Here is a 16,243-nt window from a genome sequence, read left to right as displayed (position 1 = left end):
ACTCGGATCACTGGAATAGTAGGTAAAAGGGACGCACATCAAACTTTAAAAAAAATAATTAAATAATGATTTGTGATACAGCAAAAAAACCCAAATGGACTGTAATTAGATTTAACAGTAATCTGAGCCAATTCATAGTGACAATGTATTATCATGTTTTTTAAAATATCATTTCAAACGAAAGAAGAAAATCTGAGACGAGGGAAATTACGGGGGGGAAAAGTGACAGATCTTCATCCAGATTTTTTGGGGAAAAGGAAATATAGACTCTGACACAGAAGATATATCAAGACAGATACAGAGTTCAAGGGGGCTTTGCATTAATCTCACGTTGTAATGACAGTTTAAGGTTTTGGTATTCTGATGAATTCCAGGATTGGGCTTAAACTGCTTTCATTTTGTTTGCTGGTCTTTAATCTTCTAACCCTGCGTTCTTAATGAGAACTCGGAGCAGGTTTTTAATCTCGCATGAATGAGGCCGCGGATTATGGGCCTCTGACCTTGCCATGCCGCACAGCTGCTTCCTCCTCAAATCAAGTCGCAAGTCCAGTGTAGCTTGCAACAGAGGATAATCTTACTTTTTGAGCTACAATGCTCCAAAATCTAAACTGTGCATAAAAGACACACACACACACACACACACATACACACACACACACACACACACACACACCAGGGAAGAATCCTAATTTTGTGGGCGGGGGGGGATTCAGAAGGGTCTGACTCACAACTCTTTGGAGTACCATGGTGTTTGAAGGTGATGCCGGAGTTGACAATTCTCAACTTGAGGCTTTCCTACAGATGTGTGTCGTGGCAGCATGGGGAGATGATATCTGATGTCCGTGGCATTATCATCATCTAATCCTTTTGACTTTTAGATGCAACACTACTTGTGGAGTTAGAGTTGCAGCTTTGTGTGTCAGTGTGTGTGTGTGTGTGTGTGTGTGTTCTCAAAGATAAGTCCAATTTTTATTAGTTGCTTCAGGGTTACCAAAGTAATTACCACTTGAGGATAGTGCACTGGGAAAAAACACAATGTGATTGCTTCATATTTCTTTGTCCCCAAGTGCTACAGATCAGCACAGGAAATTCATATCCAAAGACATTAAACATCTTCACAAAAATTGCTTCTTCAACCTTACTTTTTTTCTCCTTCTGGTCGTTTCTGCTTAATACTGGTTTGTTTGATCTCCACTCTGAAATGAGAGCGAGCACTCAGACCATCCTCAATTCAGATTATCACTCTTTAAACTCCCAATAACTTGAAATCTTAAATACTGTTTATCCCAGTTATTTTTTGCAAGCTTAAGGATGTTAATTCACACCCCAACACTCAGGTCATCAGCAGAACCAGGTCTAAGTCAACACACACACACACACACACACACACACACACACACACACACAATACGATAAAAAATAGAAGTAATTATGAGTCATACAGTGATTGCTACTATGCTGTGATGCAAAGAAGATTGTGTAGTGAGGAATTGTAATCAGAGATTACCTCCATTTGCACCTAAAATGATATTAAGAAACATTATTAAACAGAAAGACTGCATTGTTTTTCAGACTGATGAGGATGATGACCGACACAGTTTCACAACAGCAGTCACTGAAACGGTCTTTGGAGAGCAGCATAACACGTGGCAAGCTCGTGGCTAATGCAGAGCTTTTGTCAGACGGGAACATCAGACCTTACAGTTTGTATATATTATTGCATTAAACCAAGGCAACCTGACAGTCCAACCTGATCCACTTATTGGTGCCAATCTTTTTACACGTGGACCTGCACATGTAGAAATGTGGGCAATTACGTGAGGAGCATCTGCTGCAGTTTTGACACTTTGTGTCATATTGAGGCAATGCACAATGACAACTGTGTTACAGTGACTTCCTCGCTTTCCTTTTCTAAAGGTGGTTTGGTTGGTATCTATGGAATCGGTTTAATGACGACTGAGCACCTTCTGCTTCGTGCTCAATCTGCACCTTGCTAAACATAAATGCGCACATTTGTGAACTAGTCAGTTTGTCAGCTGGCAGGAGGTCCTGAAGGTCTAAAGTAAAAAATGACGTAAGGCTACACAAATGTTCTTCAGATGACAAACCCAATTATTTACAGTTTAAGATTTACAAAGAGTCAGAATTCATTTCATTTTTCACAGATTTTTGAAGGATCCTTACAACTACATTCGCACTACAGGCCGTGATGGCTGCCATATACACCTTTTTCCCTTCACTCTTTATGTAACTTAGATTGTTTATCACCCTAATCTGAGATTTCTTTTTATTTCAGGCCCAATTCAGTAACATCTTATGTCTACCTAATGATCCTATATAGACCTAACGCACAACATACTAATATATATGCATCTGTTTAATTTTGACTATAGGATCACACTACTATCACCATCATTATTTTGCCACAAACAGAGTCTCTTTTTACTAACATAAGTAGTTATAGGAACTACAATTGCTAAACACAGTTACATACATTTTGAAGCACAGGAAATAGCTTTCTGTTCCTCATGGCGTTGCACTTCCATCTACTGGCCAAACTGTGGTACTGTACATCCATTAGACAGCAAAATATTCCTGCTTCTCGTGAGCAGAAATGAAAACACTGAATAGTAACGAAATGCTGTTTATTCAAAAGAGTAATCTGAGAAAAGCATTTCATACAAAATACTCGACATGCAGACAGACCTTAACATGAGAGGATGCGATCAATATGGGCACTGGGTTAATGTGCAACAGTGCTCGAGACAAGAGTTAACAAAGATTAGGTTATCTTTCTCTATTCATACTACAGTACTGCATAAGGCACATTTTGCATCAAAAAGCATAATTCAGACACACTGCAGCCATTCCACAAATACTGGAGGAAGCTGACAGTTATTCATTCAAACTATACACGTAACGTTAGTTGTAACAGTTCCTTGAAATCAACGGTAACAAAAGTCATGTTAGTGCTGTGCATATTTACTGGTAGAAAAAAACAGTATGTGTCAAATTACGATGACAGACTAATTAACCGAGAATTTTAAAAAAACATCCACAGTCTGTGTGGGTGTGAGGAGGGGAGCCGGGTGGGTGTGCAAAGAGAATTATTTTCGCAATAAAAACACAGTCAGGTATTATGTGCCCCTGAGAAAATCAAACTGAATTAATAAGTCCTGCCAATTTGCAAATGGAAATTGGGAATTACCTGAAAGTTGTCAGCACCTTCAACATGGTAGACACTGGATTTTGTTTTTACTACAGTGAAATGCAGAGAAGGAAACCTGACATTTACTTTAGTCAATTTAAGGTACTCCTTGCAGGCAAAAATCTATTCAGTCAAGTACTTAAGAAAGCATGTCTTTCCCAAAAGGGGGTTACAGTAGCCTGTGGTCTTGTGTGATTAGAATTGACAATGGAATTTGAGTCCAATTATAAGCCGCTGTTCATGTCCAGACAAGCGTTGAGCGGAGACGCAGGAACACGGCAGCTCTGTGGAGAACCTGCCTGCTGTGTCTGAGCACCAGCCTGTGGCGCAGTAGTCTGAACAGAGTCTGAAGGCGGCCGGCCGCTCGGGTCACACTCTGAAAAACAACTTACCGTTTTGACAGTGGTCTGGGACCCCTCGTCTTTGGCCACATGGCTCGGGGGGGAGACGGGGAAGTCTGTCGAGGAGAACTTGGCAAGGAGCTGCAAGTGGTCCTGATCCGAACCCGATTCGATGCTGACACTTTTATATAACCCGCACAGACTCTGCCGCATCTCCTCCAGATTGAGCTCCAGCTCACTTTGCTCCTGCTGCAGCCGCACTTTCTCACTTTTCTGTGGAGAGGGAGACAGTGAAGTCTCAGTCGCAAGTGACAATTCCTTTGTTATGGACAAAGATTTGGATATTTATGTTCTTTCGTAAGATTACAGTATTTGAAATTCAAACATTTTCTGGCCCAGTCCATTCAACATGTAAACCATTCAAATGCAGGTGCTAAAAGAACTTACAAGTATGCAATTTTCAATGAAGAAATGTATTCCCCTGCGGTCATGGATTCTTTTCAAAGGTAACTTACTAATGTTTTGATTTCACGCTCTAGATGGTGTATGCTGTCTAGTTTCCTCTTTCGGCAACGCTGCGCAGCCACGCGGTTCTTGCTCCGTCGACGGACGTCGTGCACAAACTCCAGCTGATCTTGAGTCAGTTGATGGTTTCTCAGAAGCTGCTGGAAGGCACTGCGGCTCAGCGCTGAGATCTGCTCCACCGGGAACGGGAGCTGAATCTGTAGAGAACAGGGTTTAGGAGTTATATTTATTTGACTTTTATATATATGTATTCAGCTGTCAAACATCAGCTGTGTAATACAATGACCTCTGCAGCTCTTATGTTGTTGGCCTCAGTATCTGTGTCCAGGTCTGAGTCGTCCCCAGAGTTGACAGAGGAGGACAAGTAGGGGCTCTTCTCCGTCTGCGACAGACTGTCGGTGCGTGCGGCCAGGTCATCACCTGTCCCAAGGTCCCTGAAGAAAGGGCAGTCTCCTACACTGGAGCTCAAGTCCAGCTGCTTAAGCCAATGAAAGTCTGATGCCTTTGCTAAATTGTTTTGGTCGACGGGATCCAGGGGGAGTGGTTGATCCTGAGATGGGCAGAGGTCAGACCAAAATCCCTTTGCCAGATGTTCGGCCACCTCCCTCTCCACACTGCTCCTCTCCCCAAATCCCTCTTCGTGGCTCAAAGCAGTTAGCGTGGGGTCCGAGAGATCACCTTCTATTCTCTGTTCAAGGCCAGCCCCACTCTGCTCCAATAACTCACTGCAATTTTCTGTCCCTGATGTGTTGATTGGACATGAACCGGGCTTACTGTTGGTCTCAGCGCCAAGCGTTTCAACCGTTTGTTTAACATCTCTGCCTGCTGGCTCAATGAGGTCTGGCGGATTCACATCCCCAGGGGTTGACAGCTCACAGGGTAAGCCACAGTCTGCCAAACTAAACTCAGTTTGATTACACACATTTCCTATCTCTAAAATGTCTCTTTCACAAAACTGAGACGGATGTTCTGCTTTGTCAGAGTCTGGGCATGGCAACGGCAGCATGGGGCACACACCATTTGCTGTCAACTCCAGAGATAAGGGGGCCATTTGTGGCCCGCAGTTTTCCAAACAGAAGTTTTCTGCCTCACTATTCGCCTGACCATGTCCACTCTGCAATGGGAAGTCTGTTTGCACATCACCTGCGGAAGGCACTGAGCTGTGAGACTCAAATGATTTTGGTTGGCTGTCCTCTACACTGGAGCCAAAATCGGGGCTGGGATCCCCGCTCTGACAACAGGCTCTACGCCTGACCTCCTTTGAGGTTCTTCTGCCTCCCGAAAACTTCGGGATGAGGAAATCAAAGCATGCCGACTCCAAGTCTTGAAATCCTAAAAACTCAGCGCTGCTGTGAATCGCATGGATGTTTTCTTTGGTGAAGAGCAGCTTTGATGTGTAGGCAAACTGAAGCAAAGGTTCAAATCCCTCCACAGTCACCTGTGCGGAAAACACATTTTTTGAGCCACAATAAAATCCACGCCAGTATAAAAAAATACTTTAACAGCTGAAAAAGTAGCAGACACAATTCGCTTCCAACAGCAGCATTAACCCCGGTACAAAGCAAACACATAATTGTATAAAGCTGTAATACTACATTTTCTGCTCAAGTACAGAACTGCCTTATTTCCTCATTTAAAAATAAAAGATCTGCTGACTTATGAATTTGAAATAGAGGAACTGAATTCAACACATATCTGTCAAACCCTAACCAACAACACATTCATGCACAGACCAAAAAAATCTGCAGTGTCAGTTTTTTTCCCCTTCCAAATCCTTCATTTGCACAGCAGGACACTGACCTCCTCAGGCAAGGTGATGATGGGATTGTGTCGGGTGACGCTGGCAACTCTGCTGTGAAAGTATTCACTGCAGGAGGCCAAGACGGAGCAGTGGGCCCGAAAACTCTTGTTCTCAACCACCAGCGTCACGTCACACAGGACATCCTGCTGCCTTTGGTCGTTCAGGCACTGGAGAACATGGGCGCTGTGCACCGCAGACTGAAACGTGAACGCCGACAGGCGGGGAGCGTGGAGCGTCATGGTTCTTGCAAGCTCAGCCTGGTGAAGGGGGATCACAATACACACTAGTCAAAATAGACCACAGTGTGGCTTCTGACTGCAATGATTAGTCGGTGTTCAATGTATCTTCCGATGGAAAATTAATCCATTAACAATTCTGATAGTTGAGTAAAAAAATAAATACACGGGTTGCTGCTTTCATTACTTTTCTATGTCATTAAACACAATACCTTCAGGCTTCAGATTTTTGGTAGGAAAAATTAAGATATTTAAAGATGTGACCTTGAATTTGTGTTCATTTTATACAGAAACTAATTAATCAAGATAATAGTCTTTGGGTAAATCGAAGCATTAATTGTTATTTGCAGCCATATTGGTTTATTTCCATCACTTTTACCAAACACATGGGTGATCCCAGTTTTCTGGACGAATACTTCATTAGTGAAATACCTTAAAACATTCAAATGCCGAGTTTTTGTTATTTATTAATTTTTAATCATCAATATGAACTATCAGTACTTCAGCACATTGAGTGATGTCATTGTTATGGACAGCAGAAAAGAGTAAGGGTCAAATGAACCTCCTAATTCAAGGATATTATTGATAACATGAGAGCAAGCCAAGAGCGCAAAATGCAATGTCACTATATCATTTATAAAAGTTGAATAATATTTCATGTTATCACCAACACGTCGGCTGAACACGGGGTCTTGCGTTATAAGTTGCTTAGTGAATGGATGAAGAATCAGATTGACAGCTTTCTTTACTGAGCAGCAACACTCGGACGATCAGCGAGTTACGGAAGCCTGGATGGATTTCATTTCCCAACACAACTTGGAGCAGCAAGTTTAAAATGATGACTCATGTTTACCCAGCTCAGCTTGGCCTGGTAGAGGCGCAACGAACGATATCCAAAGTAATAAAAGTCAGCCGTTGTGTTACCGACGAGTAACAACATTCATCTTTAACATGTTAATGTAATAGTTGGGAATTTTATCCGTGCCGAAACGCTCTATCTAGGCCAGACCGTTAGCTTAGTTAGTTACACCGAACTTCCTGTATTTGGCTAAAAACAAACAATAACAAACAAAGGCTTATGGAAAAGTCACTTAATAAATATTCGTGTAAAAGGCAAAAGGTTCACTGACCTGCCATGTCAGTTGGACTTTACTGCCATTTGTAAATGTGGGGTCTAGATGACGGTGGCCGTCCGGAGCGTGGACACGGAGCCTCACTCTCTTCACGTCATGTGACCATTTGGACCAGGAAGGGAAAGCTTTGAGTACTCACTGCGCATGCTCAGTGCCAGAGGCGTCAGAAAACCACAAGACAGACAAGGAAACTTCTTTCATTTTGAAGCGTTTCATTCACAGACGTCGATTAAAAAACGAAAGAAAAAAATACATAAATATTTTCTTTTACAAATCATTTTCCTCAACTTTCATTTTGCTTCCTGAAATTGATTAACAAATACTACCAAAATCTGTTCAATGTCCATCTTGACTTTCATGACACGTGTCCTCCTCCCATGAGTGTGAGACACATACAGCTGTCCTGTTTAAAACCTGGAATGCTGTATGACACAAATGTCAACACTGTTAAATGTCTCTTCTGTTTATTCAGTTTAATTTCATCACAGCTCAATTTGAGTCCCTGACAAAACAGGCGAGGTCGGTCAACTGTGGCAGCTGAAGCAGCAGCAGCAGGTTGGCTTGTTTGGATTTTCCTGAGTAATGAGGCACAGTTTGATTAGAGGATCCTTTCATAGAAGAGGAGGTAGGCTTGGCAACTCTGGACTTTGTTCTCGCTCACGGGTTGAACGCTTGTGTCGCTGACATGGAACCAGGATCCTTTGGGCGGCTCTGCATCTCCTGCAGCAAAGTGATGAGTTACAGCAAATACTTAAATAATAAATGCAAGTTATTATTCCGCTGGTTGTCACACCTACCTCCTGCTGCAAGTCCGTTGGACATGGGTTTTGGGCAGTCAGGCCGTGCTTTCACATAGGCTGTGTAATGACCGGACCTCATTGTTCCACTGTGCTCTACGATACCATACAGACTGTACAAAATCTGAGCATCTCCTTCTGACATGTTCTGTATGGAAATACATTTTTGTTGGTATTAAAATATAACAATGATGATATATATATATACAAACAGCCCTATAGTACTGGTGTATAGTAAAGATGTTAATCCTAATATTTACCTTGCATTTCACCACACAAAACGGAGCTAGATCCAGTATTAGGGGAAACTGGACATGTCTGTTCACCTTACAAATACTGTATCCATTCTAGAGGAAAACAACAAAAGTGATCTCATTAACTTCAAAAAGGGAAGCGATTCAGTGCCGTACAAAAAACAAGCAGGATCATTTTTATATGATCAATGATCTGTCATGCTCTTTAACATAACTTGTCTGACAGTCAAGTGGATCCAATATGTAAAAGTGCAGAAATGTTCTTCAACTGTTTTACCTGTTGAAATCTCTTCAAGTGAAGGGTAAGCACTGGTGGGGGAGAGGAAATCAGCATTTGCTTCAAGGCATCAGTGTAGACATTCTTCTTGGATCCTGAACAGAACAAAAATAAAGGCAACACACTTTGTAAAGCTCCAAAAGAAAAATATGAGTCACTTTGCAAAATGCTAGAAAAAAAGACCTAAGATACACAGTTTGACTGGCTGTCTTGCCTTGTTAGAACTACTGGATTTGTGATACTATACAACCCCACATCCACAAACATTCGGTTTCATCAGTTGAATGGGTTCATGGGGAGAAACTACACACACCTCCAGCCTTGTCTTTGTTCCCCTGCCGTTTCGTGCAGGTGACACACAGCAAGCTGTTGTTCTGCGTGAGGGTTTCCACTTCTGTGAACTGGAACAGGCATGACTGCACAGAACACTCCTGTTTCTCGGGGGCCGCTCTGGTAGCCAGTGTGTGGAAGGCCAGCTCTGGGTCCTGATTGACCACAGTGTACTCTTTAATCTCCAGGGGCTCATCTTCAGTCTCAGGGCCTTGTTCCGGAGCATCGGAGTCCTCTATGAAGGCATCATCCAGGGTTACTTTTTCCATTTCGCCCACCAGCTGTGCATCTTCCTCTGCTTCCTGTGCCAGGTCAGATATGTCTTCATCGTCTAAGACGCTATCCTTTGAGTTCGGCTCCTTTGATAAGACAGTAAAACGGTTGCTGACCGATGAAGTAGCTGATGAGTCGCAATCCGTTTCTGAATCCTCTCCCTCTTCTTTTTCTCTCGCAGGCTGGACTGTGTCAGGGGTTTGTCCACCTGGCTCAACGGGGTTTCCATCACTCAGTGGGGCTTCTTCATGCATCTCACTGTCAACATGTTCCCCTTCATTTGCATCTGCAGCAGGATCAGTTTGTTCCTCCTCTGCATGGCTGGGAGACGCGATACTGTCCAAGGTGAATCTACCATCAAACTTCTGCTGCCTCTTTTGATGCTGTAAGCAAAGGGGGGTGATTAGTATATTCTGCACAATAATTCAACACTCAATGAAGAGACAAGTTGGGGCAACAGTCATTTATGTAATTCACTGAAACACCTTTGCCTGCTTCTTTGCCTGCTTCTTGGCTTTCTTCTGCTGGTACTTGCTCCCAGACCCGCTGGTATCGTCATCCTCTCCGTTGGTCAGAGCAGGGCTGTTTCTGCCATCCTGGCTCGACTCACTGGTCTTCTGAACTACTTTTTTTTGGTTCTTCTTTCTATAAGCCTGTAAGATGTATTCATTAGAAGGCACTTGCATTAAACTTACATAGAACACCCCCCCCCCCCCCCCCCCCACAGTTAACGGACTTACCTCATCAGAAACAGGCAGAGAAAGATCCAAAAACATTTCTGTGACTACAGAAACCTGCAAGTTAAAGTAGTGGACATTAAGCTTCACACTGACACGACACTGACCGGTTATCTTAAACGTTCTTCAAAAATACTTACAGTTTTACACTGCTGACACATTATAGTGCTTGTCATTTCCCCACCAAAAACGTGGTCCACAAAGTTTTTTGTTAGCCCATTTTTCTCGTACTCTGAAATCAGAACTTCATTGTCAGAGGGCCACATTTCACTTATAGGTGTACCCCGACTGGATGCTAAAGAAAGATGCCATAAAGTTTACTCATTTGAAAATGTCTACCACATGTTTAATTTATATCCCAGTAACTTACCCTTAACTAAGGTTTTCAGCTGCTCGCCATCTGTGCTTTTCCGAGATTGTTTCAATGCCTCCATGATCCCTGAGCTTACTCTCTGCAGAGACAAACACCATTTTTGAATGTAAAGGATAAAAATGAACTGTCTGATAAACAATAGCCCATATAAGCCGTAAAACATTTTCACAAGACGTATCAATAATTTCAGCTTCTTTACAATGTGATAAAACCTCCACTCTTGAAATTTCTCCGGTCGTTGAAGGAGAAGAAAAACAATATTTGGCCATATTTCTCGGGACATTTTATGCATGAGGTGTTTCCCTAAATTTTTTATTAAATTTAGAGTCTGAATGACTTGCTGCCAGTCAGGTTGAATAAAAAATCTACAAGCACATTGCAAGCTTTTCACTGCCATACTATTCCAGAGTCAAAATAATATACTTCTGTCAAACATATAGCTACATGGACAGCTACAGTGTCCACTTTAAGTATAAATATATATATATATATATATATATATATATATATATATATATATATATATATATATATATATATATATATATATATATATATATTTTAACTGAATGTATACTTTGATTTCCTCAGCTCGCATCCCATCCAAAAGGTAGCGAAGCAGCTCCTGGCTATCTTGCTGCTGAAATCCTTTGAACCTGGCAGCCCTGCAGAAAGTGGTTGAGATAATGAATGACATTTGATGGCTGACAGGAGGTACATTTAAGCACATCTCATGGTTGAGTTCCACCTCAATATGTAGCCACGCTCACTTTTTACAAACTTGTGTAAACAACTCCCGCGGGGTTACCACACCCTTCTTGGATTCCTGGATTTCATTGAGTAGTTGACACATAGCCACAGTCAGGGATCCGGGCTGATCCAACTGCACTGCGACAGGCTCCTGCATTCATAATGAAAAGAAAATCAAATCTTCAAGTAAATCTTCAAGGCAAGATAAATCTACAGTTTTTACATTTAAAATCAAACATTTAGAGAATAATAGCAACACACCAGTTCTGAGGAGGCAGCAGGTTCAATGTCAACACTAATTTTCTCTTCTGTCACTTTGTTGAGAGTCTGTCTTAAGAGCTGTGTTTGAGAGAGATTCTGGGAAAGACAATGACAGCATTAAGTAATGACTGGAATTCGGGACTTTTCTCATTCTAACTTAATAATTGCAGCCGATGAGACCCAATCCTACCTGAATGACTGCATTAAAGAAACATGTGTTTCCCAGGTTGCTCAGCCCCTTCACTGGAACACCAACTTTGTCTTCAGTTGTGCTGGACTTCTTCCCGTTGCTCTCGTTCTTGGTGTTTTTCTTTTGATGTTGCTTGTTTTCTTTGTTTTCCTTGTCCTCACTTTCCTCTGTCGAGACAGTTTCCGTCTCCTGCGCAACTTCCAACACTATGTCCTCCTCTTTCACTACTAGGTAACAAAACATGACATGGTCGACATATTATAGGCACTTCCAATAATACTTTTTGAACGAAAATAACAAAAACTAAAAAACACAACGGCAGTGATCGATAAACATACTTTTCTGCGGATCTGCAGAGGTTTGCTTTTTTAGGTTGGTCACCAGCTGAGCCATATGTCCAGTTTTGGAGTACTGGACTTCATCATCACATATATAACACCTGTAGCATTGACAACACATGAAAAAACAGAACAGAGAGTATTCAGACCCCCTGCACGTTGTGCCCCCTTTATTGCGTTGTAGAATTAAATCTATCTATCCAACGCATATTATGAATAATGGCGTTATGTGCAATAAGTGACTGAGTGCGTCCATGATCAACACACTACAGCAACATACTCACCACACACTCCAGTTGTCCATGCTGACCACCAGGCAATGTGGATCTGACCGGGGAGTCTCATAATGTTTGATGGCGTGCTGGTTCTCCGAGTGTCGTCCACATCCCTGGTCGAAGAGATGGCTTTGGCAATTTAGCAGAAGTCAGAAATTACAAACCCAGTCTAACATTTGAATATCGAACGGGTTGAATGAACTCACTCTGTGGCCACATTTCAAGCACATCCATATGGCGACGGTTTCCTTTCCCTCTTCAGAGTCCCGTGGCAGGGCAGTGCTGTCGTTCTCTTTGTTTTCTTCAGGCTTACAATCCTGGCAACTAGTCCAATCAGAAGTCCCGTTCAGTTTCTTTAGAAGGGTTTGGTCTGCTCCCTTTTTAATATGCCTACAGGATGGACCTGTGGAAATCAAAAGTAAAACAAGATGAGGGGAAAGTCCCCCTAGGCTCTTTCACATGTTACCATATGACATGGATATGATTATATTATGTATTTACCATAGAGTGAACATAAAGAGGTATTTACCCATCAGGTCAAAATCCTCGTCCTCTCTGGAGCTCTTGTCCTTCGCCCTCTTCTTTCCCATTTTAACCTAAGCGCAAATCGAGACATATATCAAATGAGACACTTGGCTTTGGGCTAACAACCTGATCAGACTGCGATGCTGCTTAAAACACAAATAACACGTAGCACCAGGCCAGCCAGTGCCAGACAAAGACAGCGAGTCATCTCACGTCAAACACCATCACGGTCCAGTCAACTTACTGTCTTTCGGTTGGGTTTACTCTGAGTGGACGGACTATCTAATAGGAACGTATTCCGCTCAGGGTTATTGATTCCGACGGTTAACTGCCAGCGTTCGCGTATGAAAATATGGTCTACACAGTTTCAAAAAACAACATAACCCCTCCAATGATTTGGATGGGGGAAAAAAAAAAGGCCAGCTGACACATGCAGTCAACAGAGGAACACAATGTGACGGTGCCACTGTTTCTACCGCTCGGTCGTGTGCGCTTCCTGTGTGCGTCATTTTCAAACAGTCCGGGTTGAAACAAGCAGATCGCGGGGCTAGTGTCACGCAGAACCCGCCCGCCCCGGTGTAATGTGGAGGTCTGGGCAGTGGATACATTTGGCTGCTTTACTGTGTCATCGCGGCTTCTTCCGCGGTCTTCTCGGACCCGACGAAACTTTTCTGCAGGAAGTTCAATTTGAGTCGCTGCCGATGACTTCCAAAAAAAACAACAACGTGGCGTGTTGTTCCCCTTTTTTCGGTTTCTCCGTTTGTTGATTGACACACGTGGCGCGTCGTTCACGTCCTTATCCTACTCATTTTAATGTACCCTAGTTGGGAAGGCCGACGCCCCATCGACACCATGTCTCGCCTGGAGTGGGCCGAGGCGCAGCTCGCCGAGCTGGAGCTGCTGACCAGCATGTTCCCCAGCCGGCGGGAGCTGGAGCTCACGGACCAGCTGGCGGTGGCGCAGCTGAGGGACCGCGCGGAGGGGTCGGCTCCGGCGGAGCGCCCCGCCGCCCTCCGACCCCAGTTTCTCATCACACAGAGGGTGGAGTCGGCGGGCGCGGCCACGGTGACCCAATGAAGACTGCCATGCTCTATGTCACTGTGATCTAAGCATGTCCCGAAATATAATTCCTTTCTCCTTGTGTTGCTCCGTTCAGATCGTCAGTCTTTCCTGCGCTTATCCGTCTGAATATCCCAGTGTGTTACCAGAAATAACAGTCCGGTAAGAAGACTCTATCCACCAGAGCCATTTATCAACGTCCTTATCAATATGGACCTTCCGCAGACATCTCAGTATAGGCATTTTTGTTTGCTGAAAACTTATTTTAAAAGGATAATAAATATTTGCATTTATGTTTAAAAAAAAATTGTGAAAACAGTTATATATTTTTATATTTGGTTTATCTGTGTTTTATTTTTTTATATATATATAGTTATTCACAAAAGCTGCTAAAGGGGGTACGGATGTGTCAATGTATCAACCTCTGTCAATGACTACTGACCATTAGCCTCGGAGGATAAGTCATGGGATCTTCTGCCATCCACTTTAATCGAGTGGACCGTAACTGAGTCAAAAAACACCCATCACATTGTCACAAATACTTGAGACGAAATATAGGAGCAAAGAGATGATAACCTGGACCACAATGCAAAATACTGCAGCAGCAATAAAGGAATAACTCTATTTGTAATTTCCCTTTAGGAAAAGTTGTAATGACAGTAGTCATTGGTTTTAATCAGTATGCATTACATTAGTTTGTGTTGTTTCAGAGTGCAAATGTTAGCCTCCTCAAGATTTCTATTATAATTTTTGGGGTCTCAAGGATGGAAACGTCTGAATCCTTTACATAGCAAATTCTTTTTTGTGCCATAGGTGTGCTGGCCTTAGCAGGGCCCAGCAGACGCAGCTCCACACAGCACTCAACACGTACCTTACAGAAAACGGCCAGGGGGAAGTGTGTGTGCTCCTTGCTGTGGACTGGGTGAAAGACAACCTGCAGTTCTTCATTAATAAGAGTTTGACAGCAGCACCAGCCCCGAGGAAAGAGCCTTCTCCACGAACGGAGGAAGTGTTCAGCCGACTGTGGATCTACAGTCACCACATCTACAACAAGACAAAGAGGAAGAACATCCTGGAGTGGTCCAAGGAGCTGGGCCTGTCAGGATTCAGCATGCCTGGGAAGCCTGGCATTGTGTGTGTGGAAGGTCCTCAGTCTGCCTGCGAGGAGTTCTGGTCCAGGTACCTTGAGTGTGGTTATTTTTAGCAGCTGATGTCGCAGCCGGAAGCTTGCTGAGTTGCGAGGTTTGTAATTTTTCCGATCTTTTCTCCTTCACCCATTTCACAGAGTGAAGGTTCTGACGTGGAAGAAGATCATGATTCGACATAGGGAGGACATTCCCCTTGATGGTCATTGCGAGGACAGCGGGACTGTGGACAGCATTGAATCCTTGCGCAAATTCACAGGCTTTGACGAGGCAATGTTTGACCCCCATGGGAACAGAGGCAATCACATGGACCTTGGGCAACTTTACCAGTTCTTAAATGAGAAGGGCTGTTGTGACGTCTTTCAGATATATTTTGGGATTGAAGGGAGGTAGTGGGCAAACATAGATATGCACAAGAATGTTTGTTGGGCGTCTTGAAATCAAATTAATTGCTCCTGAGAATACCATTCATTGCTGTTTTAGTTTTTTGTTTGTTGCGTGCAAGCACACAGATGTATTGTGAGCTCATGGTCACATGAGGCTGATAACCTGAAATAAATTAACCATCTTTATTATAGAAGTTGCTCAGGTGTTACACCAGGGACCTCACTGGAATAAAAGACAGAAACAACATGTCTGCAATTTGAGACATGCAGTTCTCGCTCTTTGTAGCTAATGGGTATATTTTTCAAAAAGAACCGTTAAAAAGATGTTTACCTGAGCATTTTCTCAAGGACCTCAGTTCAATTTGCAATTTTAATACTCCTGCATGTGCCACAGATCACATCTTGCCCTAGGTGTTTCTTCCCTCAAATCACACCACTGTGTATCACTAGCATGGAATTATGGGATTTTCAGGTCTGATACCACATTAATAATTGGACAACATAGTCAACAATATGTTAGATATCTGTTTATTAAATCTGTTGGTTCTCTTCTTATGAATTATAGATAACATAACTGTGAAAAGTCTCCCATTTTCTTGGAAAGATTATCTGCTTGATGAATTGTTCATAATTGTGGATTATACTCAAGAAATTAAAAAAATCTGGTTGACGTGAACATGAATTTCTTATTTTTTTGCCCCCCTAATGTTAAAAATATCCACGTGATCTAAATGGGGATTTCGTTTCTCATGGGTTCATAGATATAAAATATATTGTATTTATGGATATTTTATGATTGTGATGCACTGCTTACACACAATCACTTCATACGATTGTTTTTTACATGAATACATACAAACATCATTACAAGAATTGTAAGAGTTATAGTCTTGCACAATACACTGTATAATTCAACGCAGCAGAAAGGCCACTGGTAATTATCTCCTCAAAGAAAACAAATGAGTGAACATTTCAGAGTTTGGACTTAGTTAGAAATTAATTAAGTTTGTTTGACTAGGACTCGGGTAA

General features: G+C 42.6%; 3 protein-coding genes across 6 annotated transcripts; 1 reads left to right on the top strand and 2 right to left on the bottom strand.

Annotated features, from left to right (window-relative positions):
• Nucleotides 1–2,628: 2,628 nt before the first annotated feature.
• On the bottom strand, nt 2,629–7,381 carry LOC118299181 (transcription regulator protein BACH1). The gene is made up of 5 exons (XM_035622685.2): nt 7,242–7,381; nt 5,875–6,132; nt 4,361–5,512; nt 4,065–4,271; nt 2,629–3,822 (listed from the first exon to the last, which is right to left on the bottom strand). Exons 2-5 carry the CDS (start codon nt 6,112–6,114, stop codon nt 3,433–3,435), a joined length of 1,989 nt encoding a protein of 662 aa, XP_035478578.1. The 5' UTR covers nt 6,115–6,132; nt 7,242–7,381; the 3' UTR covers nt 2,629–3,432.
• A 310-nt stretch (nt 7,382–7,691) lies between these two features.
• Nucleotides 7,692–13,572, bottom strand: usp16 (ubiquitin specific peptidase 16). Of its 4 annotated transcripts, none has more exons than XM_035622681.2 (18): nt 13,444–13,572; nt 12,629–12,695; nt 12,306–12,502; nt 12,109–12,212; nt 11,825–11,925; nt 11,487–11,713; nt 11,297–11,392; nt 11,056–11,186; nt 10,863–10,950; nt 10,283–10,364; nt 10,053–10,144; nt 9,916–9,969; nt 9,661–9,828; nt 8,886–9,558; nt 8,573–8,667; nt 8,302–8,388; nt 8,042–8,189; nt 7,692–7,964 (listed from the first exon to the last, which is right to left on the bottom strand). In XM_035622681.2, exons 2-18 carry the CDS (start codon nt 12,687–12,689, stop codon nt 7,843–7,845), a joined length of 2,526 nt encoding a protein of 841 aa, XP_035478574.2. In that variant the 5' UTR covers nt 12,690–12,695; nt 13,444–13,572; the 3' UTR covers nt 7,692–7,842. The 4 variants fall into 4 exon arrangements, with proteins under 4 accessions (XP_035478574.2, XP_035478573.2, XP_047191577.1 ...); XM_035622680.2 differs by lacking the exon at nt 13,444–13,572 and adding an exon at nt 12,869–13,064; XM_047335621.1 differs by lacking the exon at nt 13,444–13,572 and adding an exon at nt 12,869–13,062 and having other exon boundaries at nt 12,109–12,228; nt 12,601–12,695.
• rwdd2b (RWD domain containing 2B) lies at nt 13,182–15,890 on the top strand. Its single transcript, XM_035622686.2, has 4 exons — nt 13,182–13,689; nt 13,781–13,845; nt 14,497–14,862; nt 14,969–15,890. The coding sequence occupies exons 1-4, from the start codon at nt 13,438–13,440 to the stop codon at nt 15,219–15,221; spliced, it is 936 nt and encodes a 311-aa protein (XP_035478579.1). The 5' UTR covers nt 13,182–13,437; the 3' UTR covers nt 15,222–15,890.
• The last annotated feature ends 353 nt before the right edge of the window (nt 15,891–16,243 follow it).

This window comes from Scophthalmus maximus, chromosome 11, assembly GCF_022379125.1.
Source record: "Scophthalmus maximus strain ysfricsl-2021 chromosome 11, ASM2237912v1, whole genome shotgun sequence".
NCBI classification, from domain to species: Eukaryota; Metazoa; Chordata; class Actinopteri; order Pleuronectiformes; family Scophthalmidae; genus Scophthalmus; species Scophthalmus maximus.
This window is presented reverse-complemented; position numbering and strand designations above follow the sequence as displayed.